This window comes from Procambarus clarkii, chromosome 6 (genome assembly GCF_040958095.1).
Source record: "Procambarus clarkii isolate CNS0578487 chromosome 6, FALCON_Pclarkii_2.0, whole genome shotgun sequence".
In the NCBI taxonomy this organism is placed as follows: Eukaryota; Metazoa; Arthropoda; class Malacostraca; order Decapoda; family Cambaridae; genus Procambarus; species Procambarus clarkii.
Window position 1 is genome coordinate 26,307,229 of NC_091155.1, and position 24,468 is coordinate 26,331,696.

The 24,468-nt window shown below is 50.6% G+C and overlaps 1 protein-coding gene across 1 annotated transcript; it reads left to right on the forward strand.

Moving 5' to 3' along the window:
* The first annotated feature begins 683 nt into the window (after window positions 1-683).
* LOC123768165 (uncharacterized) lies at window positions 684-23,944 on the forward strand. The gene is made up of 5 exons (XM_069307184.1): window positions 684-814; window positions 13,758-13,924; window positions 17,764-17,876; window positions 20,538-20,635; window positions 22,895-23,944. The coding sequence occupies exons 1-5, from the start codon at window positions 705-707 to the stop codon at window positions 22,968-22,970; spliced, it is 564 nt and encodes a 187-aa protein (XP_069163285.1). The 5' UTR covers window positions 684-704; the 3' UTR covers window positions 22,971-23,944.
* The last annotated feature ends 524 nt before the right edge of the window (window positions 23,945-24,468 follow it).

Sequence of the window (24,468 nt, forward strand, 5' to 3'; positions counted from 1 at the left end):
ACCTAGCCTCAGAACTCAGAACAGAACATTTATCAGCATTAAACTGCAGACTCGGGTAAATTCAGGTAAAATATAAAAGTATATCTAATTCGTTTTTCTTTGAAACGGTCTGAATAATTTGATTTCTGCAAATGAAATTTATCTGAGGAGTCACTGACATATATTGGTCTCGACGAAAGAAAGGATTAGTAGAAATTCTAAGAGAGAATCAAATAGTTTCCGACTTTCATATTATTTCACCTGTCAGCTAATGATATTAGGTGAACATGCTTGTGCTTTAATTTTATTTAGTAGCCCCTCATATATAATATGGTATTAGTAGTAGAAGTAGTACATTGTACTACCTAAGCTTTTAATCAAAACAAAATGCATAAATTCACTAGACAATTGAGGTTCTTATTTGCGTCTTATTTCATTGTAAAAGGAGTTAATTTCCAAACAGGGTTGTATAAATAAATCTTATCTTATTTTTGCATTCAATTTTGTACGGTAATTTTTCAAACTTAAAATGTAAATAGCTATATATATATACCCCCTCTAAATGAAAAATGGCCTAATTTAACATATGTGCTAAAAATATTAACATAAATAATTCGTTTGTTAGATAACAAGATATTCATAGCAATAAGGTTTCTTGGAATGGCCTATAATGCACGCAAATACTAGTTTACGCACTTTTCGGGTAGTACGCCTGGAATTTCAAAATGGCGTTCAAACGGCGGTTGGTCGTTGAAGGCTCAGTGCTCAGTAACGTCGCTGCCGCCAAAGCGACAACATGTACCGCTGATTTCCGACATAAGCAACATTGCTCCAGGTAAGAGTGATAATTCTTTTTGACATTTATATCTTATATATACACAGTATATAGAATTATATAATATAATGGGGTTTGCTTCGAACAATGCCTATCAATGTTAGTTTAGTTTTAGTTCGCACACCGCCCCCCACCCAGTGGGCAGCGGTGGATAGGTTACAATCACTCGGTTACTATCTACAGTTAGCAGACTGGGGATATTTGGCTAAAATTTCTGGTAACAGATCAGGTCCCCCATTTGTTCAGATTTGTTTTCAAATTGGATTTTACAATTCAAGTGTTATGTTATTTACTGCTTTAGCAGATAGGCGGTTCCATGGGTTTATAACCCTGTGGGTGAAAATATAGCTTATGTTTTCAGTCCTACACTGCGGCTTGTTGGACTTGAAACCGTTGTTCCTTGTTTGTGTTCCATCTGACCTTTTGAAGTTGTTCTCTGGATCCATATCTTCGAAACTGTTCAATATTTTAATAGGCAGGCGATGAGTCACAATAACGTGGCTGAAGTATGTTGACCAGACCACACACTAGAAGTTGAAGGGACGACGAGTTTCGGTCCGTCCTGGACCATTCTCAAGTCGATTCAAGTCGATATTTTAATAGTTTCGGTGAGATCCATCCTGGCATGCCTAGTTTGCAGTGTTGTTAGCCCTGTGACCCTCAACCGTTCATGGTATGAAACTAGACCTCATTCTGCAATTATTTTTGTCGCCTGGTGTTCAATTTTCTCCATGAAAGGTTGGGCGCGGGGTGGGTTCTCTGTCGGGCTCCAAGTGGGTTCTCTGTCGGGCTCCAAGTGGGTTCTCTGTCGGGCTCCAAGTGGGTTCTCTGTCGGGCCCCAAGTGGGTTCTCTGTCGGGCCCCAAGTGGGTTCTCTGTCGGGCCCCAAGTGGGTTCTCTGTCGGGCCCCAAGTGGGTTCTCTGTCGGGCCCCAAGTGGGTTCTCTGTCGGGCCCCAAGTGGGTTCTCTGTCGGGCCCCAAGTGGGTTCTCTGTCGGGCCCCAAGTGGGTTCTCTGTCGGGCCCCAAGTGGGTTCTCTGTCGGGCCCCAAGTGGGTTCTCTGTCGGGCCCCAAGTGGGTTCTCTGTCGGGCCCCAAGTGGGTTCTCTGTCGGGCCCCAAGTGGGTTCTCTGTCGGGCCCCAAGTGGGTTCTCTGTCGGGCCCCAAGTGGGTTCTCTGTCGGGCCCCAAGTGGGTTCTCTGTCGGGCCCCAAGTGGGTTCTCTGTCGGGCCCCAAGTGGGTTCTCTGTCGGGCCCCAAGTGGGTTCTCTGTCGGGCCCCAAGTGGGTTCTCTGTCGGGCCCCAAGTGGGTTCTCTGTCGGGGCTCCGGGGTGGGTTGTCGGTCGGGGCTCCGGGGTGGGTTGTCGGTCGGGGCTCCGGGGTGGGTTGTCGGTCGGGGCTCCGGGGTGGGTTGTCGGTCGGGGCTCCGGGGTGGGTTGTCGGTCGGGGCTCCGGGGTGGGTTGTCGGTCGGGGCTCCGGGGTGGGTTGTCGGTCGGGGCTCCGGGGTGGGTTGTCGGTCGGGGCTCCGGGGTGGGTTGTCGGTCGGGGCTCCGGGGTGGGTTGTCGGTCGGGGCTCCGGGGTGGGTTGTCGGTCGGGGTTCCAAGGTGGGTTGTCGGTCGGGGCTCCGGGCAGGCTTTAGGTACTCAACTGGCGGGCTCTGGGTGGGTGACTGTTCGGGCTCCAGGTGGGTGTCTGTCCGGCTTCGGGTGGGTTCTTGGTAGGGCTTGGGGGGTGTGGGTTCTTGGTAGGGCTTGGGGGGGGGTGTGGGTTCTTGGTAGGGCTTGGGGGGGTGTGGGTACTTGGTAGGGCTTGGGGGGGTGTGGGTAATTGGTAGGGCTTGGGGGGGTGTGGGTTCTTGGTAGGGCTTGGGGGGTGTGGGTTCTTGGTAGGGCTTGGGGGGGTGTGGGTTCTTGGTAGGGCTTGGGGGGGTGTGGGTTCTTGGTAGGGCTTGGGTGGGTGTGGGTTCTTGGTAGGACTTAATTGGGGGGGTGTGGGTTCTTGGTAGGGCTTGGGGGGGGTGTGGGTTCTTGGTAGGGCTTGGGGGGGGTTCTTGATAGGGCTTGGGGGGGGGGTTCTTGGTAGGGCTTGGGGGGGTGTGGGTATTTGGTAGGGCTTGGGGGGGTGTGGGTATTTGGTAGGGCTTGGGGGGGTGTGGGTATTTGGTAGGGCTTGGGGGGGTGTGGGTACTTGGTAGGGCTTGGGGAGGGTGTGGGTTCTTGGTAGGGCTCGGGGGGGTGTGGGTTCTTGGTAGGGCTCGGGGGGGTGTGGGTTCTTGGTAGGGCTCGGGGGGGTGTGGGTTCTTGGTAGGGCTCGGGGGGGTGTGGGTTCTTGGTAGGGCTCGGGGGGGTGTGGGTTCTTGGTAGGGCTCGGGGGGGTGTGGGTTCTTGGTAGGGCTCGGGGGGGTGTGGGTTCTTGGTAGGGCTCGGGGGGGTTTGGGTTCTTGGTAGGGCTCGGGGGGGTGTGGGTTCTTGGTAGGGCTCGGGGGGTGTGGGTTCTTGGTAGGGCTCGGGGGTGTGTGGGTTCTTGGTAGGGCTCGGGGGTGTGTGGGTTCTTGGTAGGGCTCGGGGGGGTGTGGGTTCTTGGTAGGGCTCGGGGGTGTGGGTTCTTGGTAGGGCTCGGGGGGATGTGGGTTCTTGGTAGGGCTCGGGGGGGTTGGGTTCTCTGTAGGGCTCGGGGTGGGTTCTTGGTAGGGCTCGGGGTGGGTTCTCGGTAGGGCTCGGGGCGGGCTCCAGGTACTCAACTGACGGGTTCCAGTTCACTCAACTGGCGGGCTCCGGTTCACTCAACTGGCGGGCTCCGGTTTATTAAACTGGCGGGCTCCGGGTGTTTGACTGGTCGGGCTCCGGGTGGGTGACTGTTCGGGCTCCAGATGGGTGTCTGTCCGGCTTCGGGTATGTTCTTGGTAGGGCTTCGGGGTGGGTTCTTGGTAGGACTTAGGGTTGGCTCCCGGTCAGGCTCAGGGTGGGCTCTTTCGGGTTCGGGATGGGCTCTCGGGCTTGGGGTGCCTCTGTAGGGCTCGGGGTAGGTTCTTGGTCGGGCCCAGGGTGGGTTCTCTGTAGGGCTCAGGGTGTTTTCATGGTAGGACTAGGGGTGGGTTCTCTGTAGGGATCAGGGTGGGTTCTCGGTAGGGCTCTGGGTGGGTTCTCGGTCGGGCTCGGGGCGGGCTCCAGGTACTCAACTGACGGGTTCCAGTTCACACAACTGGCGGGCTCCGGTTCACTCAACTGGCGGGCTCCGGTTTACTAAACTGGCGGGCTCCGGGTGTTTGACTGGTCGGGCTCCGGGTGGGTGACTGTTCGGGCTCCAGGTGGGTGTCTGTCCGGCTTCGGGTGGGTTCTCGGTAGGGCTTGGGGGTGGGTTCTCGGTAGGGCTTGGGGTGGGTTCTCGGTAGGGCTTGGGGGTGGGTTCTCGGTAGGGCTTGGGGGTGGGTTCTCGGTAGGGCTTGGGGCTGGGTTCTCGGTAGGGCTTGGGGCTGGGTTCTCGGTAGGGCTTGGGGCTGGGTTCTCGGTAGGGCTTGGGGCTGGGTTCTCGGTAGGGCTTGGGGCTGGGTTCTCGGTAGGGCTTGGGGCTGGGTTCTCGGTAGGACTTGGGGCTGGGTTCTCGGTAGGGCTTGGGGCTGGGTTCTCGGTAGGGCTTGGGGCTGGGTTCTCGGTAGGGCTTGGGGGGTGGGTTCTCGGTAGGGCTTGGGGGGTGGGTTCTCGGTAGGGCTTGGGGGGTGGGTTCTTGGTAGGGCTTGGGGGGTGGGTTCTCGGTAGGGCTCGGGGTGGGCTCTTTCGGGATCGGGATAGGCTCTCGGGCTTTGGGAACCTCTGTAGGGCTCGGGGTAGGTTCTTGGTCGGGCTCAGGGTGGGTTCTCGGTAGGGCTCGGGGCGGGCTCCAGGTACTCAACTGATGGGTTCCAGTTCACTCAACTGGCGGGCTCCGGTTCACTCAACTGGCGGGCTCCGGTTCACTCAACTGGCGGGCTCCGGTTTACTAAACTGGCGGGCTCCGGGTGTTTGACTGGTCGGGCTCCGGGTGCGTGACTGTTCGGGCTCCGGGTGGGTGTCTGTCCAGCTTCGGGTGGGTTCTTGGTAGGGCTTGGGGTGGGTTCTTGGTAGGTATTAGGGCAGGGTTCTTGGTAGGGCTTGGGGGTGGGTTCTTGGTAGGACTTGGGGGTGGGTTCTTGGTAGGGCTTGGGGTGGGTTCTTGGTAGGGTTTGGGGTTGGTTCCCGGTCAGGCTCGGGGTGGGCTCTTTCGGGATCGGGATAGGCTCTCGGGCTTGGGGAACCTCTGTAGGGCTCGGGGTAGGTTCTTGGTCGGGCTCAGGGTGGGTTCTCGGTAGGGCTCGGGGCAGGCTCCAGGTACTCAACTGACGGGTTCCAGTTCACTCAACTGGCGGGCTCCGGTTCACTCAACTGGCGGGCTCCGGTTTACTAAACTGGCGGGCTCCGGGTGTTTGACTGGTCGGGCTCCGGGTGGGTGACTGTTCGGGCTCCAGGTGGGTGTCTGTCCAGCTTCGGGTGGGTTATTGGTAGGGCTTGGGGTGGGTTCTTGGTAGGTATTGGGGCTGGGTTCTCGGTAGGGCTTTGGGCTGGGTTCTCGGTAGGGCTTTGGGCTGGGTTCTCGGTAGGGCTTGGGGGGTGGGTTCTCGGTAGGGCTTGGGGGGTGGGTTCTCGGTAGGGTTTGGGGGGGTGGGTTCTCGGTAGGGCTTGGGGGGGTGGGTTCTCGGTAGGGCTTGGGGGAGTGGGTTCTCGGTAGGGCTTGGGGGGGTGGGTTCTCGGTAGGGCTTGGGGGGGGGTGGGTTCTCGGTAGGGCTTGGGGGGGGTGGGTTCTCGGTAGGGCTTGGGGGGGTGGGTTCTCGGTAGGGCTTGGGGGGGGTTCTCGGTAGGGCTTGGGGGGGGGGGGTTCTCGGTAGGGCTTGGGGGGGGGGGTTCTCGGTAGGGCTTGGGGGGGTGGGTTCTCGGTAGGGCTTGGGGGGGTGGGTTCTCGGTAGGGCTTGGGGCTGGGTTCTCGGTAGGGCTTGGGGCTGGGTTCTCGGTAGGGCTTGGGGCTGGGTTCTCGGTAGGACTTGGGGCTGGGTTCTCGGTAGGGCTTGGGGCTGGGTTCTCGGTAGGGCTTGGGGCTGGGTTCTCGGTAGGGCTTGGGGGGTGGGTTCTCGGTAGGGCTTGGGGGGTGGGTTCTCGGTAGGGCTTGGGGGGTGGGTTCTCGGTAGGGCTCGGGGTGGGCTCTTTCGGGATCGGGATAGGCTCTCGGGCTTTGGGAACCTCTGTAGGGCTCGGGGTAGGTTCTTGGTCGGGCTCAGGGTGGGTTCTCGGTAGGGCTCGGGGCGGGCTCCAGGTACTCAACTGATGGGTTCCAGTTCACTCAACTGGCGGGCTCCGGTTCACTCAACTGGCGGGCTCCGGTTTACTAAACTGGCGGGCTCCGGGTGTTTGACTGGTCGGGCTCCGGGTGGGTGACTGTTCGGGCTCCAGGTGGGTGTCTGTCCAGCTTCGGGTGGGTTCTTGGTAGGGCTTGGGGTGGGTTCTTGGTAGGTATTAGGGCAGGGTTCTTGGTAGGGCTTGGGGGTGGGTTCTTGGTAGGACTTGGGGGTGGGTTCTTGGTAGGGCTTGGGGTGGGTTCTTGGTAGGGTTTGGGGTTGGTTCCCGGTCAGGCTCGGGGTGGGCTCTTTCGGGATCGGGATAGGCTCTCGGGCTTGGGGAACCTCTGTAGGGCTCGGGGTAGGTTCTTGGTCGGGCTCAGGGTGGGTTCTCGGTAGGGCTCGGGGCGGGCTCCAGGTACTCAACTGATGGGTTCCAGTTCACTCAACTGGCGGGCTCCGGTTCACTCAACTGGCGGGCTCCGGTTTACTAAACTGGCGGGCTCCGGGTGTTTGACTGGTCGGGCTCCGGGTGGGTGACTGTTCGGGCTCCAGGTGGGTGTCTGTCCAGCTTCGGGTGGGTTCTTGGTAGGGCTTGGGGTGGGTTCTTGGTAGGTATTAGGGCTGGGTTCTTGGTAGGGCTTGGGGGTGGGTTCTTGGTAGGGCTTGGGGGGGGGGGTTCTTGATAGGGTTTGGGGTTGGCTCCCGGTCAGGCTCGGGGTGGGCTCTTTCGGGATCGGGATAGGCTCTCGGGCTTGGGGAACCTCTGTAGGGCTCGGGGTAGGTTCTTGGTCAGGCTCAGGGTGGGTTCTCGGTAGGGCTCGGGGCAGGCTCCAGGTACTCAACTGACGGGTTCCAGTTCACTCAACTGGCGGGCTCCGGTTCACTCAACTGGCGGGCTCCGGTTTACTAAACTGGCGGGCTCCGGGTGTTTGACTGGTCGGGCTCCGGGTGGGTGACTGTTCGGGCTCCAGGTGGGTGTCTGTCCAGCTTCGGGTGGGTTCTTGGTAGGGCTTGGGGTGGGTTCTTGGTAGGTATTAGGGCTGGGTTCTTGGTAGGGCTTGGGGGGTGGGTTTTGGTAGGGCTTGGGGGGTGGGTTCTCGGTAGGGCTTGGGGGGTGGGTTCTCGGTAGGGCTTGGGGGGTGGGTTCTCGGTAGGGCTTGGGGGGTGGGTTCTCGGTAGGGCTCGGGGAGGGCTCTTTCGGGATCGGGATAGGCTCTCGGGCTTGGGGAACCTCTGTAGGGCTCGGGGTAGGTTCTTGGTCGGGCTCAGGGTGGGTTCTCGGTAGGGCTCGGGGCGGGCTCCAGGTACTCAACTGACGGGTTCCAGTTCACTCAACTGGCGGGCTCCGGTTCACTCAACTGGCGGGCTCCGGTTTACTAAACTGGCGGGCTCCGGGTGTTTGACTGGTCGGGCTCCGGGTGGGTGACTGTTCGGTCTCCAGGTGGGTGTCTGTCCAGCTTCGGGTGGGTTCTTGGTAGGGCTTGGGGTGGGTTCTTGGTAGGTATTAGGGCTGGGTTCTTGGTAGGGCTTGGGGGGTGGGTTCTTGGTAGGGCTTGGGGGGTGGGTTCTTGGTAGGGCTTGGGGGGGGTTCTTGGTAGGGCTTGGGGGGGTGTGGGTATTTGGTAGGGCTTGGGGGGGTGTGGGTATTTGGTAGGGCTTGGGGGGGGTGTGGGTATTTGGTAGGGCTTGGGGGGGGTGTGGGTACTTGGTAGGGTTTGGGGGGGTGTGGGTTCTTGGTAGGGCTTGGGGGGGTGTGGGTTCTTGGTAGGGCTCGGGGGGGTGTGGGTTCTTGGTAGGGCTCGGGGGGGTGTGGGTTCTTGGTAGGGCTCGGGGGGGTGTGGGTTCTTGGTAGGGCTCGGGGGGGTGTGGGTTCTTGGTAGGGCTCGGGGGTGTGTGGGTTCTTGGTAGGGCTCGGGGGTGTGTGGGTTCTTGGTAGGGCTCGGGGGTGTGTGGGTTCTTGGTAGGGCTCGGGGGTGTGTGGGTTCTTGGTAGGGCTCGGGGGGTGTGGGTTCTTGGTAGGGCTCGGGGGGGTGTGGGTTCTTGGTAGGGCTCGGGGGGGGTGTGGGTTCTTGGTAGGGCTCGGGGGGGTTGGGTTCTCTGTAGGGCTCGGGGTGGGTTCTTGGTAGGGCTCGGGGTGGGTTCTCGGTAGGGCTCGGGGCGGGCTCCAGGTACTCAACTGACGGGTTCCAGTTCACTCAACTGGCGGGCTCCGGTTCACTCAACTGGCGGGCTCCGGTTTATTAAACTGGCGGGCTCCGGGTGTTTGACTGGTCGGGCTCCGGGTGGGTGACTGTTCGGGCTCCAGGTGGGTGTCTGTCCGGCTTCGGGTATGTTCTTGGTAGGGCTTCGGGGTGGGTTCTTGGTAGGACTTAGGGTTGGCTCCCGGTCAGGCTCAGGGTGGGCTCTTTCGGGTTCGGGATGGGCTCTCGGGCTTGAGGTGCCTCTGTAGGGCTCGGGGTAGGTTCTTGGTCGGGCCCAGGGTGGGTTCTCTGTAGGGCTCAGGGTGTTTTCATGGTAGGACTAGGGGTGGGTTCTCTGTAGGGATCAGGGTGGGTTCTCGGTAGGGCTCTGGGTGGGTTCTCGGTCGGGCTCGGGGCGGGCTCCAGGTACTCAACTGACGGGTTCCAGTTCACACAACTGGCGGGCTCCGGTTCACTCAACTGGCGGGCTCCGGTTTACTAAACTGGCGGGCTCCGGGTGTTTGACTGGTCGGGCTCCGGGTGGGTGACTGTTCGGGCTCCAGGTGGGTGTCTGTCCGGCTTCGGGTGGGTTCTCGGTAGGGCTTGGGGGTGGGTTCTCGGTAGGGCTTGGGGTGGGTTCTCAGTAGGGCTTGGGGGTGGGTTCTCGGTAGGGCTTGGGGCTGAGTTCTCGGTAGGCCTTGGAGCTGGGTTCTCGGTAGGGCTTGGGGCTGGGTTCTCGGTAGGGCTTGGGGCTGGGTTCTCGGTAGGGCTTGGGGCTGGGTTCTCGGTAGGACTTGGGGCTGGGTTCTCGGTAGGGCTTGGGGCTGGGTTCTCGGTAGGGCTTGGGGCTGGGTTCTCGGTAGGGCTTGGGGCTGGGTTCTCGGTAGGGCTTGGGGGGTGGGTTCTCGGTAGGGCTTGGGTGGTGGGTTCTTGGTAGGGCTTGGGGGGTGGGTTCTCGGTAGGGCTCGGGGTGGGCTCTTTCGGGATCGGGATAGGCTCTCGGGCTTTGGGAACCTCTGTAGGGCTTGGGGTAGGTTCTTGGTCGGGCTCAGGGTGGGTTCTCGGTAGGGCTCGGGGCGGGCTCCAGGTACTCAACTGACGGGTTCCAGTTCACTCAACTGGCGGGCTCCGGTTCACTCAACTGGCGGGCTCCGGTTTACTAAACTGGCGGGCTCCGGGTGTTTGACTGGTCGGGCTCCGGGTGGGTGACTGTTCGGGCTCCAGGTGGGTGTCTGTCCAGCTTCGGGTGGGTTCTTGGTAGGGCTTGGGGTGGGTTCTTGGTAGGTATTAGGGCAGGGTTCTTTGTAGGGCTTGGGGGTGGGTTCTTGGTAGGACTTGAGGGTGGGTTCTTGGTAGGGCTTGGGGTGGGTTCTTGGTAGGGTTTGGGGTTGGTTCCCGGTCAGGCTCGGGGTGGGCTCTTTCGGGATCGGGATAGGCTCTCGGGCTTGGGGAACCTCTGTAGGGCTCGGGGTAGGTTCTTGGTCGGGCTCAGGGTGGGTTCTCGGTAGGGCTCGGGGCAGGCTCCAGGTACTCAACTGACGGGTTCCAGTTCACTCAACTGGCGGGCTCCGGTTCACTCAACTGGCGGGCTCCGGTTTACTAAACTGGCGGGCTCCGGGTGTTTGACTGGTCGGGCTCCGGGTGGGTGACTGTTCGGGCTCCAGGTGGGTGTCTGTCCAGCTTCGGGTGGGTTATTGGTAGGGCTTGGGGTGAGTTCTTGGTAGGTATTGGGGCTGGGTTCTCGGTAGGGCTTTGGGCTGGGTTCTCGGTAGGGCTTTGGGCTGGGTTCTCGGTAGGGCTTGGGGGGTGGGTTCTCGGTAGGGTTTGGGGGGGTGGGTTCTCGGTAGGGCTTGGGGGGGTGGGTTCTCGGTAGGGCTTGGGGAAGTGGGTTCTCGGTAGGGCTTGGGGGGGTGGGTTCTCGGTAGGGCTTGGGGGGGGGTTCTCGGTAGGGCTTGGGGGGGGGGGGTTCTCGGTAGGGCTTGGGGGGGGTGGGTTCTCGGTAGGGCTTGGGGGGGGGTTCTCGGTAGGGCTTGGGGGGGGTGGGTTCTCGGTAGGGCTTGGGGGGGTGGGTTCTCGGTAGGGCTTGGGGGGGTGGGTTCTCGGTAGGGCTTGGGGGGTGGGTTCTCGGTAGGGGTCGGGGTGGGTTCTTTCGGGATCGGGATAGGCTCTCGGGCTTGGGGAACCTCTGTAGGGCTCGGGGTAGGTTATTGGTCGGGCTCAAGGTGGGTTCTCGGTAGGGCTCGGGACGGGCTCCAGGTACTCAACTGACGGGTTCCAGTTCACTCAACTGGCGGGCTCCGGTTCACTCAACTGGCGGGCTCCGGTTTACTAAACTGGCGGGCTCCGGGTGTTTGACTGGTCGGGCTCCGGGAGGGTGACTGTTCGGGCTCCAGGTGGGTGTCTGTCCAGCTTCGGGTGGGTTCTTGGTAGGGCTTGGGGTGGGTTCTTGGTAGGTATTAGGGCTGGGTTCTTGGTAGGGCTTGGGGGTGGGTTTTGGTAGGGCTTGGGGGGTGGGTTCTCGGTAGGGCTTGGGGGGTGGGTTCTCGGTAGGGCTTGGATGGTGGGTTCTCGGTAGGGCTCGGGGTGGGCTCTTTCGGGATCGGGATAGGCTCTCGGGCTTGGGGAACCTCTGTAGGGCTCGGGGTAGGTTCTTGGTCGGGCTCAGGGTGGGTTCTCGGTAGGGCTCGGGGCGGGCTCCAGGTACTCAACTGACGGGTTCCAGTTCACTCAACTGGCGGGCTCCGGTTCACTCAACTGGCGGGCTCCGGTTTACTAAACTGGCGGGCTCCGGGTGTTTGACTGGTCAGGCTCCGGGTGGGTGACTGTTCGGGCTCCAGGTGGGTGTCTGTCCAGCTTCGGGTGGGTTCTTGGTAGGGCTTGGGGTGGGTTCTTGGTAGGTATTAGGGCTGGGTTCTTGGTAGGGCTTTGGGGTGGGTTTTGGTAGGGCTTGGGGGGTGGGTTCTTGGTAGGGCTTGGGGGGTGGGTTCTCGGTAGGGCTTGGGGGGTGGGTTCTCGGTAGGGCTCGGGGTGGGCTCTTTTGGGATCGGGATAGGCTCTCGGGCTTGGGGAACCTCTGTAGGGCTCGGGGTAGGTTCTTGGTCGGGCTCAGGGTGGGTTCTCGGTAGGGCTCGGGGCGGGCTCCAGGTACTCAACTGACGGGTTCCAGTTCACTCAACTGGCGGGCTCCGGTTCACTCAACTGGCGGGCTCCGGTTTACTAAACTGGCGGGCTCCGGGTGTTTGACTGGTCGGGCTCCGGGTGGGTGACTGTTCGGGCTCCAGGTGGGTGTCTGTCCAGCTTCGGGTGGGTTCTTGGTAGGGCTTGGGGTGGGTTCTTGGTAGGTATTAGGGCTGGGTTCTTGGTAGGGCTTGGGGGTGGGTTCTTGGTAGGGCTTGGGGGTGGGTTCTTGATAGGGTTTGGGGTTGGCTCCCGGTCAGGCTCGGGGTGGGCTCTTTCGGGATCGGGATAGGCTCTCTGGCTTAAGGAACCTCTGTAGGGCTCGGGGTAGGTTCTTGGTCGGGCTCAGGGTGGGTTCTCGGTAGGGCTCGGGGCGGGCTCCAGGTACTCAACTGACGGGTTCCAGTTCACTCAACTGGCGGGCTCCGGTTCACTCAACTGGCGGGCTCTGGTTTACTAAACTGGCGGGCTCCGGGTGTTTGACTGTTCGGGCTCCGGGTGGGTGACTGTTCGGGCTCCAGGTGGGTGTCTGTCCAGCTTCGGGTGGGTTATTGGTAGGGCTTGGGGTGGGTTCTTGTTAGGTATTAGGGCTGGGTTCTTGGTAGGTCTTGGGGCTGGGTTCTTGGTAGGTCTTGGGGCTGGGTTCTTGGTAGGGCTTGGGGGTGGGTTCTTGGTAGGGCTTAGGGTTGGCTCTCGGTTGTCAAGCTCGGGGTGGGCTGTCGGGCTTGGGGTACCTCTGTAGGGCTCAGGGTAGGTTCTTGGTCGGGCTCAGGGTGGGTTCTCTGTAGGGCTTGGGGTGGGTTCTCTGTAGGGATCGGGGTGGGTTCTCGGTAGGGCTCTGGGTGGGTTCTTGGTCGGGCTCGGGGCAGGCTTCAGGTACTCAACTGATGGGTTCCAGTTCATTCAACTGGCGGGCCCCGGTTCACTCAGCTGGCGGGCTCCGGGTGGGTGACTGTTCGGGCTCCAGGTGGGTGTCTATCCGGCTTCGGGTAGGTTCTTGGTAGGGCATAGGGTTGGCTGCCCAGACAAGTACAAGGGGAATGTTGTCTACGCTTATGTCGACCGTGCTCTAAGCCACAGCTCAGGATGGAAGCAAGTCGATGAAGAACTCTGTAGGGTAAGGCAGGTCCTAGTCAACAACGGCTTCTCCAATGGTTTCGTTGAAGACATCATAAAAAGGAAGGTGAAACACCATGCAACCTCTGAAGAGTCAACTAACACAACACCTGTACCCCCTATTAGACTATTTTACAGGAACTTCTTTTCCACAGCTCATAAAACGGAGGAAAGGGTCCTGAAAGATATTGTTAATAGGAACGTTATCCCTACAGACAAAAATCAGAAGATACAATTGACAATTTACTATAAAACCAAAAAAACAGCCAACCTACTCATGAAAAACTCTCCTGACACAAAGCAGAACGCCTTAAAGGAGACTAACGTCGTCTATACCTTCGAATGCCCACTTGGGGACTGTAAGCCTCAAAGAACTCAGTATATAGGCAAGACAACATCTCTTTCCAGGCGATTAACAATGCATAAGCAACAGGGCTCCATTAAGAAACATATCTCTTCCCACAACCAGGCCATCACCAGAGAAGTCTTAACAAACAACACAGAAATCATCGATAGATACAGCGATAGCAGGCAGCTTGACATCTGTGAGGCACTACACATCAAGAAGTCAACACCAGCAATCAACAGCCAATTGATGCACAACTATATTCTACCCACTTCAAGACTCCGTACCAATATAGAAGCATCAAGAGGAAGTATGGGTCAATAGGCCCTTTGCAGTTACTTCCATTCTTCCCTCTCATTTATCCAATTTATACCCATTGTTCCGTGTTCTGCGTTGGTCAAAAGTTTGTTCACCTCTTCCAAAACTGTTGCAACACATCACCTCACCCAAATGCGAGTATATAAGACAAGCTGTTTAATGTTAGCATAAGTAAAACTGTTTAGTGTTCTCAGGTTACAGTTGTGTGTGTATAAACTAAAGTCTCTGAAAATGTAACAAGTTATTACGAAACGCGTTCAAGCCTCGCGTCAGACTAGAAATAAAAATGAATTTTGGAGAATTGATTTTTCAATTACCATCCACAGTAAAAAAGAAACATAAGAAATATTGAGAAAATTCGTGGTAGAATTATTAATCTTACCTTTTCGGTCATATTTAACAATATATACATTATATATAATATATATATATTACTCTTATTACAAATTCGGTACTTACCGCAGTTTGGATCTGGCAACCGAGGTCCCCGTGGTCCGGAACCCTCGGCCTCCACCAGCACTGTTGTGGACCAGCAGACGACATACAGGAGCAGCTCGCCAGCAACATTCCCACTCAAAATGCAGACGTCAAACAACAGCTCTGACCCACGGAGAGTGGATAAGATTGTTAGGTAAGTGAATGTAGGAGGGATATTGTAGTGCAAGATGTTATTATTGTGTAATGATGAGGATCTGTGTGTGTGGGGGGAAGGAAGTTAGTAGGTCATCATATGGACAATTCGTTCTTATACAGGCATGGGTTTTCTTGTCTCTGTGCAATGCTTTGGTGTGATGTTTAAAGAATTACTTGTCTGTACACCTATATGCGGGTGGGATTTAGGGTATTATAGTTCGGTATTTTTGCTGTAGGGGGTATAGGTCATTACGTATACAAGATGCTTAGTTAGCAGACTTAAAACGATAATGATTAATGATAAAACAACCTAATCCATATAACATAACCAAGTCTAACTTAGTAGTACATTTTTATCAGAAAACTAGCCTTGTTGAAATGATTTTTTACTCCCATTTTGTTTGGAGTTTGAAAAGAAATGGCGAGGGTTAAACAAAGCTCATTTATTTATTTATATACAAGAAGGTATATAAGATTTTTACTTAATTTTTAGTTTTGACAGATAAGACTATATTAAATCAGATACAAGTCATACCACATACACGATGACTCGCAAACAAATGTTAAAACCTATCTAACCTAGGGTTTCCGGGTTCGATCCCCGGTGAAGGCAGAGACAAATGGGCAAAATGTTTTTCATCCTGATGCCCCTGTTACCTAGCAGTAAATAGGTACCTGGGAGTTAGACAGTTGCTACGGGCTGCTTCCTGGTGGGGGTGTAACAAAAAAGGAGGCCTGATCGAGGACCGGGCCGCGGGGACGCTAAGCCCCGAAATCATCTCAAGATAACCTAGCTCAACCCAACCTAAACTAACCAAACCAAGAATCAACCTAACCCAAACCAATGGAGTCCAGTACAGCTTAACCTAAGCTAATACATCCTACCATAACTGTATAGTGTATACGGTTTTAACAAACGGGAAAACGAGCATCGTCGAATTATTTCATGTCCAAAAAGTACCATCCATAAAGTTTGATACGTTAGGATGTATTAGCCAAGATTAGGCTGTGTTAGGCTTGGTTGGTTTGAGTTAGCCTGGGTAAGGTTAGGTAAATTTTCCAATCCATTGGTGAACAGTCATGTGTACAGGGTGACACATTATTACAGACCGTTTTACTAGTGATAAAAAAGCAATGTAGGACTAACACAACTATTGGAAAACAACAGTTGTGTTATCAGTGTATAGTAGTAATTAATAATTTTGTACAAAGTTTGCATAAAAATGTTAGGTGTTTCAAGTAACTCACTAGGTTCTGGTAGACCTTTCATGACCCGTATAAAGGCCAGGCTGTGTGTGAAGAACTGTTAAAACCATCAACAGGTAATATACAGAAATGTTTATTGAACTAAATGCAGCTGGCCGAAGCAGCCATTGACATGAAACTGTTAGCGGCCAGTTTCATGTTAGTTACGTATTTATGGAAACTCTCCATCAGCGACCACATAACCATATTTTAAAATGCACTATTATCTTAATTTAAATATATTTTATTACAGTACTGTATCTGGTTTTCTTTACAAAGTACAGTATTTATATCATCCTACCCACAACAGTTGTTTAATTTCCGAGTACCTGTTTACTGCTAGGTGAACAGAAGAATTAGGTGAAAGGAAATGCGCCCAGCCATATCTGTCCTGACTGGGAATTGAACCCAGGATCCCCAATTGGGAGTCAAGGGGGAAGGCAACCGATTTTTACCTGACTTTACCTGAGGGCCACTAACGTATTAGTGGCCTCGACGAGAACAGAAAAGCTTGTCCAAAGTCCCCTCATTTGCCTTGATTATTTTTTTCCAGTTGGATTTTAAAATGTAAGAGTTTGGGCAATTATGTTTGGCAGGTAGGCAGTTCCATGGGTTTATAACCGTATGGGGGTAAAAGGCATCTCTTGTTTTCAGTCCTATGTTGTGGTTTGTTGAGCTTTTATAAGACATTATCTGGATCAACATCCTCCAAATTGTTCAGTATTTTAAAATTTCAATGAGGTCTGCTAAGTCATGTCTGGTTTGAAGTGTTGTTAGTGCTGTGGCCCTCAACTGTTCCTGGTATGAGAGTTGATTACACTGTGATACCCTCAACTATAATAAATTCTGTTTTCAGACAACATACAGCCTCTTTGCTCAAACCCCTGGACATACTAAACATTTAATCCGTACTCTTCATTCTCTTCACATTATAAACACTTGCAAAGCTCTGTTCCTTAATACTAACTCAGATTTTAAACTTCCGAATTGTATGAAATAAGAATGTTTGTGATGTTCTGCATGAACATCACTGCTGAAATATCTCTAAGATTCTCTATGCAGGTCTCTACATAGAGAGACCAAATGTGTGGAATTTCCTAACCCAATGTCTTCACTTTAGTATCCCACATTGTGCTAATTACTCATCTAGTGCTGTACTATCTACAAATGCACTCCATCAACATAATTTCTCATCACCCTTATTACTACCTTACCTCTCGCTTAACAATTAGCTTAGCTTAGATGTCACGCTATTGTGATTTCTGTGTATAATGAAGTAAGGGCGAAGAGGTAGAACGGCCTATTGACATAGCTCGAGTGCATGGGGGGAGTTGTGTAAAATCCTGGTTTGTCTCTCGGAGAGGCTGCAGGATCCAAGTAAATTCAGAAGAATTTCTGGTTGCAATTCTTATACCATGTCGTAGCTCAGTCGATTAAGGCAGCGTCTGGGATGCTCTTGGACGCAAGTTCGAATCCTCGTCACGGCCCCTTGTAGATTTGTTCTCTTAAGATTAACTGTTTCCCTTGTACAATAATTTAAAATTCACTGCAAATTTTGCGTTAGCTTTAAGATTTGCCTAAAATGCTATGCATGTTAGTGGCTTTACAAGAATGTACAGATAATGGCGATTCATTTGTACAAATAACCCATTGTAGTGAATAATATTGTAGTGTCAGGGGGGGCCTAACGGCTGAGTGGACAACGCTCCGGATTTGTATTCCTAAGGTTCCGGGTTTGATCCCCAGTGGAGGTGGGAACAAATGGGCAGAGTTTCTTTCACCCTGATGCCCCTGTTACCTAGCAGTAAATAAGTACCTGAGAGTTAGACAGCTGCTACTGGCTGCTTCCTGGGGGGGTGTAACAAAAAGGAGGCCTGGTCGAGGATTGGGCCACGGGGACGCTAAGCCCCGAAATCGTCTCAAGATAACCTCAAAATACTGTAGTGTAGTGGTCAACACAGTCAGCTCGCAATTGAAACGTTCGGGATTGATTTCTGCCGCAGGACAGGGACGTTTGGCACGTTTGCTTTTGCCCGATGCCTGTGTTCACCTAGCGGTAAATAAGTACCTAGGAGTTGGGCAACTATTGTTGGTTGCATCTTGGGAAAGACTAGTAGTTGGCCTAGAGGGGACCTTGATAAACCTAACTGGCTTTGTCCCGATGGGAAATCATACTTAAGTATGATACAAGTAAAAAACTTTTCAAAATCTTTTCTGTGGAGAGCCTTGTAGGCTCCAGGGAGCCTCTGGGCTCACCCAGAAAATGGTGTTTCATTACATTCAGTGCTGTATTTTTTTTTCAAATAATGTTACTTTTGTGAGGGTTTGTGTACAGTAATTATTGAACTTCATTGTTGTTTGTATTTGTAATATGTTCTCTCATCTTCCCTCCTGATTTTCCATAACTAATCACTTCTTGCAAAGAGAATTATAAAACCTGTGTTTATTGAATTCATTTTATTTGCCTTCTCACTCATGCTTTAATGTTACTTATTTGATCAATAACACCTTACTGATACAGTAATAATAATACATTAATATTACATTTTTATACATACCAACTGCAATATAATGTAATTTGACCATTGACAGGTACAAACCATCAGCACAAGGGAGGGACTCCAGGGGCCCCTGGTGAAGATCCAACTACTGACTACATGAATGTACTAGGCATGATCTTCAGCATGTGTGGTCTAATGATGAGAGTAAGTTTTGGGTTTCTGGCATTATAGGGTCTGTTCTGAAGCCCACGGTATCATCTCTATTGTCTACCACTATCATCCCTATTCATCCTGGCACTAGCTTGCTCAGTTTTTTTTGTTTTCAACTCATATTTTATGAACTACTGTATATTGTATGTAAGTGATGTTGGCATTCATGGGAACATTTTCTGTGGGAGCCATGCTTTTTGTATTGTTTATATTCATGCTTCACTTGTCAGTTTAAGGCACCCATCTTGTGTGCCCTTAGCTGTTCATTCATTCTGATTTAGTTTCTCAACTCTCTGCCTTGTAGCTAGTTTGTATTACCCATTCCTACCAGTAATATTTTTCAAGATTCTGGGTGTTGTCCTAGTCAGGGCTTCTCCTTTTGAGTTGCCATTACATCAGTACTGCTTGGGACTCGGTCCACGTGGCCAGGCCTGTTGCTGGGTATTTTAGTGTGTTATGTCTGATTCTGACTCGTGTGCCATGTTGGTGCCTTGCATCATCTTCTGTGTGTACAGTTGGAGTCACACTAATAATACTTCAATACCTGTCACATAGGTCTGATCTTTCTAGTTTTTTAATTGATAGGAGGTTGGAGAACCGTCAACTCAACCCTTGTGACTAACATGGATGTCCATTATTCGGTAATTATTGTGCCGAAGATTGTAATTAAGTCAAAATACATTTTCACTTTACTGAAAAATTTATGGCATGAGCGTGAAGTGAGCCAAAAGTGTGACAAAGCAACAGCAGTCGGCTGAATGCTGGGCATGGGGGAAGAGGGAGGGAGGGTGTGAGACTATCCCTTCCTCATTTCCTCTCTCAAGCTTGGTGAAAAAGTTCTCTCCTTTTGAATGTTTGGTTTCAATAAAGTTGTGTGTGTACATCTATAATTTTAATACCAAATTATCCGTGATCAGTATCATATGCCATAATCAAGACGCATCATAAAAGAATTTTTTGCGAATAATTTATTAATAATAATAATTCATTGTGTTGGAGGACTGGCAGCCAGGTTATACATACAGTACATGTTAGGTTTGTATCCAGGTTCCCCCCCCCCTTTCCCCCCTATCCCTAGGGTCTAATTACTGACCCTCCCCAGTATGCAACCCCACAATAAGCTGACTGACTTTTGGGTACCTATTTCCTGCTAGGTGAACAGGTACATTAGGTGATAGGATACACACCCGCCATTTCTATCTTGCCTGGGATTTGAACCCAGAATTCTAGATTGCGAGTCAAGAAGGAACTCGACTATACTACCGGTACCCTCAATTTACTGGGATTTATGTCAAGAATGGTTGAGTTTGTGTAAATCCTGGTCATTATGTTATGTTGGGACCACCAATAATTGTCATATACTGTAATTATGATTTTTAAATGGAATTGTTTGCCAATGATTGCTCTATCATATGCCATTGTCAAAATGATAAGTACATACTGTAATAGATCATGTTGGACCACAAATTTTAGATCCATTTGGCATAGGGTCTCCATTTTTGTGCAACTCTGGAGCTCTTCTCAGTGTTACCTTGAGGTGCTTCCTGGGCTTAGCGTCCCCGCGGCCCGGTCGTCGACCAGGCCTCCTGGTTGCCGGACTGACCAACCAGGCTGTTGGATGCGGCTGCTCGCAGCCTGACGTATGAGTCACAGCCTGGTTGATCAGGTGTAATTATGTTTAGAGCAGGGTTCTTCCCAGCTGGTTTCACCATTTGTGTTGTCTTCAAAGATTGCCTTGATAGCATTGCTCTAGTTGTTCGAGCTGCTGCTGTGGGATGTGGTTGCATATTTACACTATATGCGGCCTGTCGTGCTTTCCAGCGTGCAGTTCTAGATCATCAGGAATCTTCTTAGTTGTATTCCTTGCGGTTTGCCTCTCTTTTTACACCCTTTCTACTTTCTGGAGGGAAAGGGAAGGGAAGGGAATTATTAGGAGAAATCACTAAATCATTATAACTATATAGCATTTGAAGGGATCAATATAAGGATTTTTGGTGGGACATGGGGACGAAATTGTGCCCAACCACTTGGACAGTCGGGGATTGAAAACCGGCTTGCAAAAAAATGGGCCTTCGCTCTACTGTCTAGCCCAAGTGGTTGGGCGGGAAGGGAAGGTAGATCAATCTTTGATAGCTGGCAGTGCAGTATTTTAGCCTCAGTCTGCTTCAGTTGAGTTCTTCGGATCCAGCTTTGGGCCATGTGTAGATCCATATCTCCTGGTTCCTGGCTGGGGTAGGGGTTCTAGTGCATCGTTCGCTCTGGACAGTGCTCCTGTTCACCCTTCGTTTTTGAAGTGTTGACCTTTTAGGCAAGTTGATTGAAACCTCAGGTAACCTCAGGGCTGTCATCTGGTGGAAGATGGGTAAATCAAGGGCCTACCAGAAAAAGATGTTTAATTATACAGTATTCAATGCTTAATTTTCACATATATAGTACAGTACATGTTTTAAGTAAATAATATCAGACTTTATCTTGGATCATTTTCTTATTTAGGGTTTTAATCTTATAATACTTATATTGAGGAATGTGATTTCTACTCACTTTATGAATTTTAATCCTCCAAATACTGTATTATTAAAACTATGATTTTAGAAATTTTAGACATTGTTGTTATAAATGATACTCTATAGTGAACTCATTATTTCTTACTTGCAGTTGAAGTGGTGTGCTTGGGTTGCGCTATACTGCTCCTGCATCAGCTTTGCCAACTCGAGAGTCAATGACGATACGAAACAAATGCTCAGCAGCTTCATGTAAGGTTTATCTTGTTTTCTTCTGAAATTTGTATATTACTAAACCCATAAAGGTACAACCTGTCCTCATAGCATGTCACATTTTAACATATACTTTACTTTACACAAGGCCAAAACCTGGTGTACTAAGGCAAATAAACATTGCGACGGGGTAAATACCCTAACTGTGCAACCTGTCCTCTTACAAATTACGTCTGAATTTGGTCGTTTGCCCATATGGCCGAAAATGGACGTAATTTAAAAATAAAAAAATTAAAATAAATTTTGGATTTTGTTTCAAAACAGTAAGTTAAGGGTCCTCTCGTAGGTTAGGAGGGCAGGAAATTGTCCTCAAGTTTCAAAAGCTATGAAAAACGTTAAATGAAAGTTTCCTCTCCTAACCTTTCCAAGTAAGCCAGAGGACTTAGAGAAAACGCGACAGTATGTCACTTTCGTGAGCCAATTTCATTTCAAATTACGTTCATTTTTGGGTATAGCATGCATTCGAACGAAAAGCGACGTTATTTTCAAGAGGACAGGTTGAACCATGATGTGCCTGACCACCATCATATGGTGGATCAGGTCACCTAAAGTCCCAGCTAGCCTGCCATCCCCGCTCGTTGAGCCAAATGGAACCCCCAAATATTCTATAAGGAAGAGAACAGGACTGGGAGGTGAGCGATTGACTACATGCCTGAAAAGGGCATTTCATTACCTGGATCTGGATTTGTACCTGGATAAGGGGGTTCTGGGATTTCTTTTCTCCAAGCCTGGCCTGGGCCAGGCATGACGTGCAAGATCTTGGTCCAGTAGACTGTTGCTTGGAGTGGCCTGCAGGGCCATATTCCCACTTACAATCTAGTTAGTCCAGCACTTCTTGCAGGAAACTCTAATTTTTTCTTGAAGAAATACTTTTGTTCCAGCCATACTTATTTTATTTGCTGTGTGGATATTAAGGAGCCGTGGTCCTTTGATATTCATACAGTGTTCTATGATTGTTCCTGTGGCACCTTTATTCTTCACTTGCGCTATTCTGCATTTCCTACCATATTGTTCGCTCCACTACCTTACCTTACCTTGAGGTTACCTTGAGGTGCTTCCGGGGCTTAGCGTCCCCGCGGCCCGGTCGTCGACCAGGCCTCTTGGTTGCTGAACTGATCAACCAGGCTGTTGGACGCGGCTGCTCGCAGCCTGACGTATGAGTCACAGCCTGGTTGATCAGGTATCCTTTGGAGGTGCTTATCCAGTTCTCTCTTGAACACTGTGAGGGGTCGGCCAGTTATGCCCCTTATGTGTAACGGAAGCGTGTTGAACAGCCTCGGGCCTCTGATGTTGATAGAGTTCTCTCTCGGAGTACTTGTTGCACCTCCGCTTTTCAACGGGGGTATTCTGCACATCCTTCCATGTCTTCTGGTCTCATGTGATGTTATTTCTGTGTGCAGGTTTGGGACCAGCCCCTCTAATATTTTCCACGTGTAAATTATTATGTATCTCTCCCGCCTGCGCTCAAGGGAGTACAGATTTAGGCTCTTTAGTCGGTCCCAATAGTTTAGATGTTTTACTGAGTGGATTCTAGCAGTAAAGGATCTCTGCACACTCTCCAGGTCAGCAATTTTTCCAGCTTTGAAAGGGGCTGTCATTGTGCAGCAGTACTCCACTCTAGAGAGCACAAGCGTTTTGAAAAGTATCATCATCGGTATAGCATCTGTTATAATATTGTGCAAATTTTGGACCTGGATATTCATACAGTGTTCTATGACTGTTTCTGTGGCACATTTTTTTCTTCACTTGCGCTATTCTACATTTCCTACCATATTGTTCGCTCCACTATGTTATAATACTGTGCAAATTTTGGACCTGGAGTTCAGTCCATGTATACAGTACATGATACCTCTCTTGTCTCCTTTCCAGAGTACATTTTGGGAGCTTCAAATGGTCCCAATAATTTATGTACTTTATTGTGTTTGTGTGCTGAGTATGTCCTCTGTATTCCCTGTGTTTCAACAATCTCTCTTGCTCTGATTTGTTATTTTTGGGAGAGCCCTGTCAGTAGTTTTCTGAGCTTACTTGTCAGTCACTATAGCATTGACTTCATGATTTTCCTAAGGGTGACAACACTTGCATAATTGTCTTTTGTTATTGAATGTAATTTAAATTACATTAATCCAACCCATTGTTACTGGCTAATAGTTCTGATTTTCAAAGTAAATTATCATAATTAAACAAATATACTTTTATTTGCTTGTCACAAATAATTTACTAATTATATTAACATTTCAGGTTGTCCATTTCTGCAGTTGTGATGTCCTACCTTCAAAACCCACAGCCAATGACACCTCCATGGTCCAATATATAAACAGTTCTATATTATCGATTGTTTTTGGTTGAATGGAAATGTATAATTGCCTCACCATACTTGTATTAAAATTGTACTGCTGAATGACAGTGACAATTTTAGTTTTAATAAACTAGCTAATGGTGCCAGGTTTGTATTATGATGTGCAATATGGAACAGTGCCAACATTTGATGATGTGCATGAGTTACAAAATGGCTTGGTTTGTTAATCTTTTAATTTGTGTAGCCTGCACTATATAATTCTTGTGTTATACTTCCCATCCAAAAGTTTCTTGTAAGCAGCTTGTCTTTTTTTTCTTTAACAAATGGACAAATTTGTATTGTCCCATAACATTATCATGTCATTCATGCCAGTGTAAAAGGCAATAGCATGAAGGTCAAAGCTTGAAATATCCTGGAATATGAAGTACCATACGAGTTGATCCTCGAGTGACAACCACATTAGTACAGTAGATAGCCTCCATATTAGACATAAAAGGAAGACTTGATCACCACGTTAGAAATAGAAGAGTGAAAGGGAATTGGGAGTGGAATGGTAGGCAGTCAGTATGGGGGAAGGGAGACTTTTGGAGTACAGTACAGTACTGTCCATTCAGTAGAGCCAGGCTGTCACCTGATCGGATGACAGGCAAAGTTATCAGTCACTAGCACTGATTTTATAGTTTTCTTCGAGGTGACATCAACTGCATAATATCTTTTTGATCATGAAATTACATTAACTCCAACCAGTTACTGCTGGCTAATAATTCTTAGACATAAAGGAATGAGGACAAATCAGAAGAGCATGTTAAGATAGGGCTACCTGAATAGGTTTCAGTTGTGGTTACTCCATCAGAGGGGCGTTCATGGGGATAAAGACAGATTCTACAGTAAATTGTTAATTCCTCTTTTAGGACTGCCTCCTCTTCCATTTTGCTTAGTTATGCAAAGTTGTTGTTTTATGGTTACAAAGGAAACATATCATTCCTTAATTTCTTATTTTGACTATCAGAATTTAGAATTTCTAAAATATAGTTACAGGTTGTAAGTACAGTATGTAAAACAGTTTATACAGTACTATACTTAGTGTATAAAATATATATTAATGCAGGCCATATGTATTATTGTTAAATATGTACTTTTGTATTTCATAGTAAACCTTTTACCATAATATATAATTATCTTCTCCTTTCAATAGTGCATTTGTCATGTTGAATTATATGGTATATCGGGATTTTATCGGTACTACCTTGTTGACTGCGTGTTCCTCCCGTTACTATACTGTATACAGTATCTCTCCTTCCCATTACAGTATTACGCTGAGATGTATCAGTAAGGTGGTTGGGCTCACTGGCTCAAGCAAAGAATATTCACTATACAATACTATATTGAATATAAATTCAGTGGATTTTGTACTACATGGGAACCTGGTCCAAGATAGGGATTTTAATCTAGCCAGTGACCTGTACAATGAATTTGGCATCTAGATAATGCAGAATTCCTCCAAGACTGATAATTT

Excerpts from the sequence above, each read along its gene's own strand:
- LOC123768165 (XM_069307184.1), top strand. The coding sequence starts at position 705 with ATGGCGTTCAAACGGCGGTTGGTCGTTGAAGGCTCAGTGCTCAGTAAC. Across the intron at positions 13,925-17,763 it reads AGAGTGGATAAGATTGTTAG|GTACAAACCATCAGCACAAG; the intron begins GTAAGTGAATGT and ends GACCATTGACAG. Across the intron at positions 20,636-22,894 it reads CAAATGCTCAGCAGCTTCAT|GTTGTCCATTTCTGCAGTTG; the intron begins GTAAGGTTTATC and ends TTAACATTTCAG.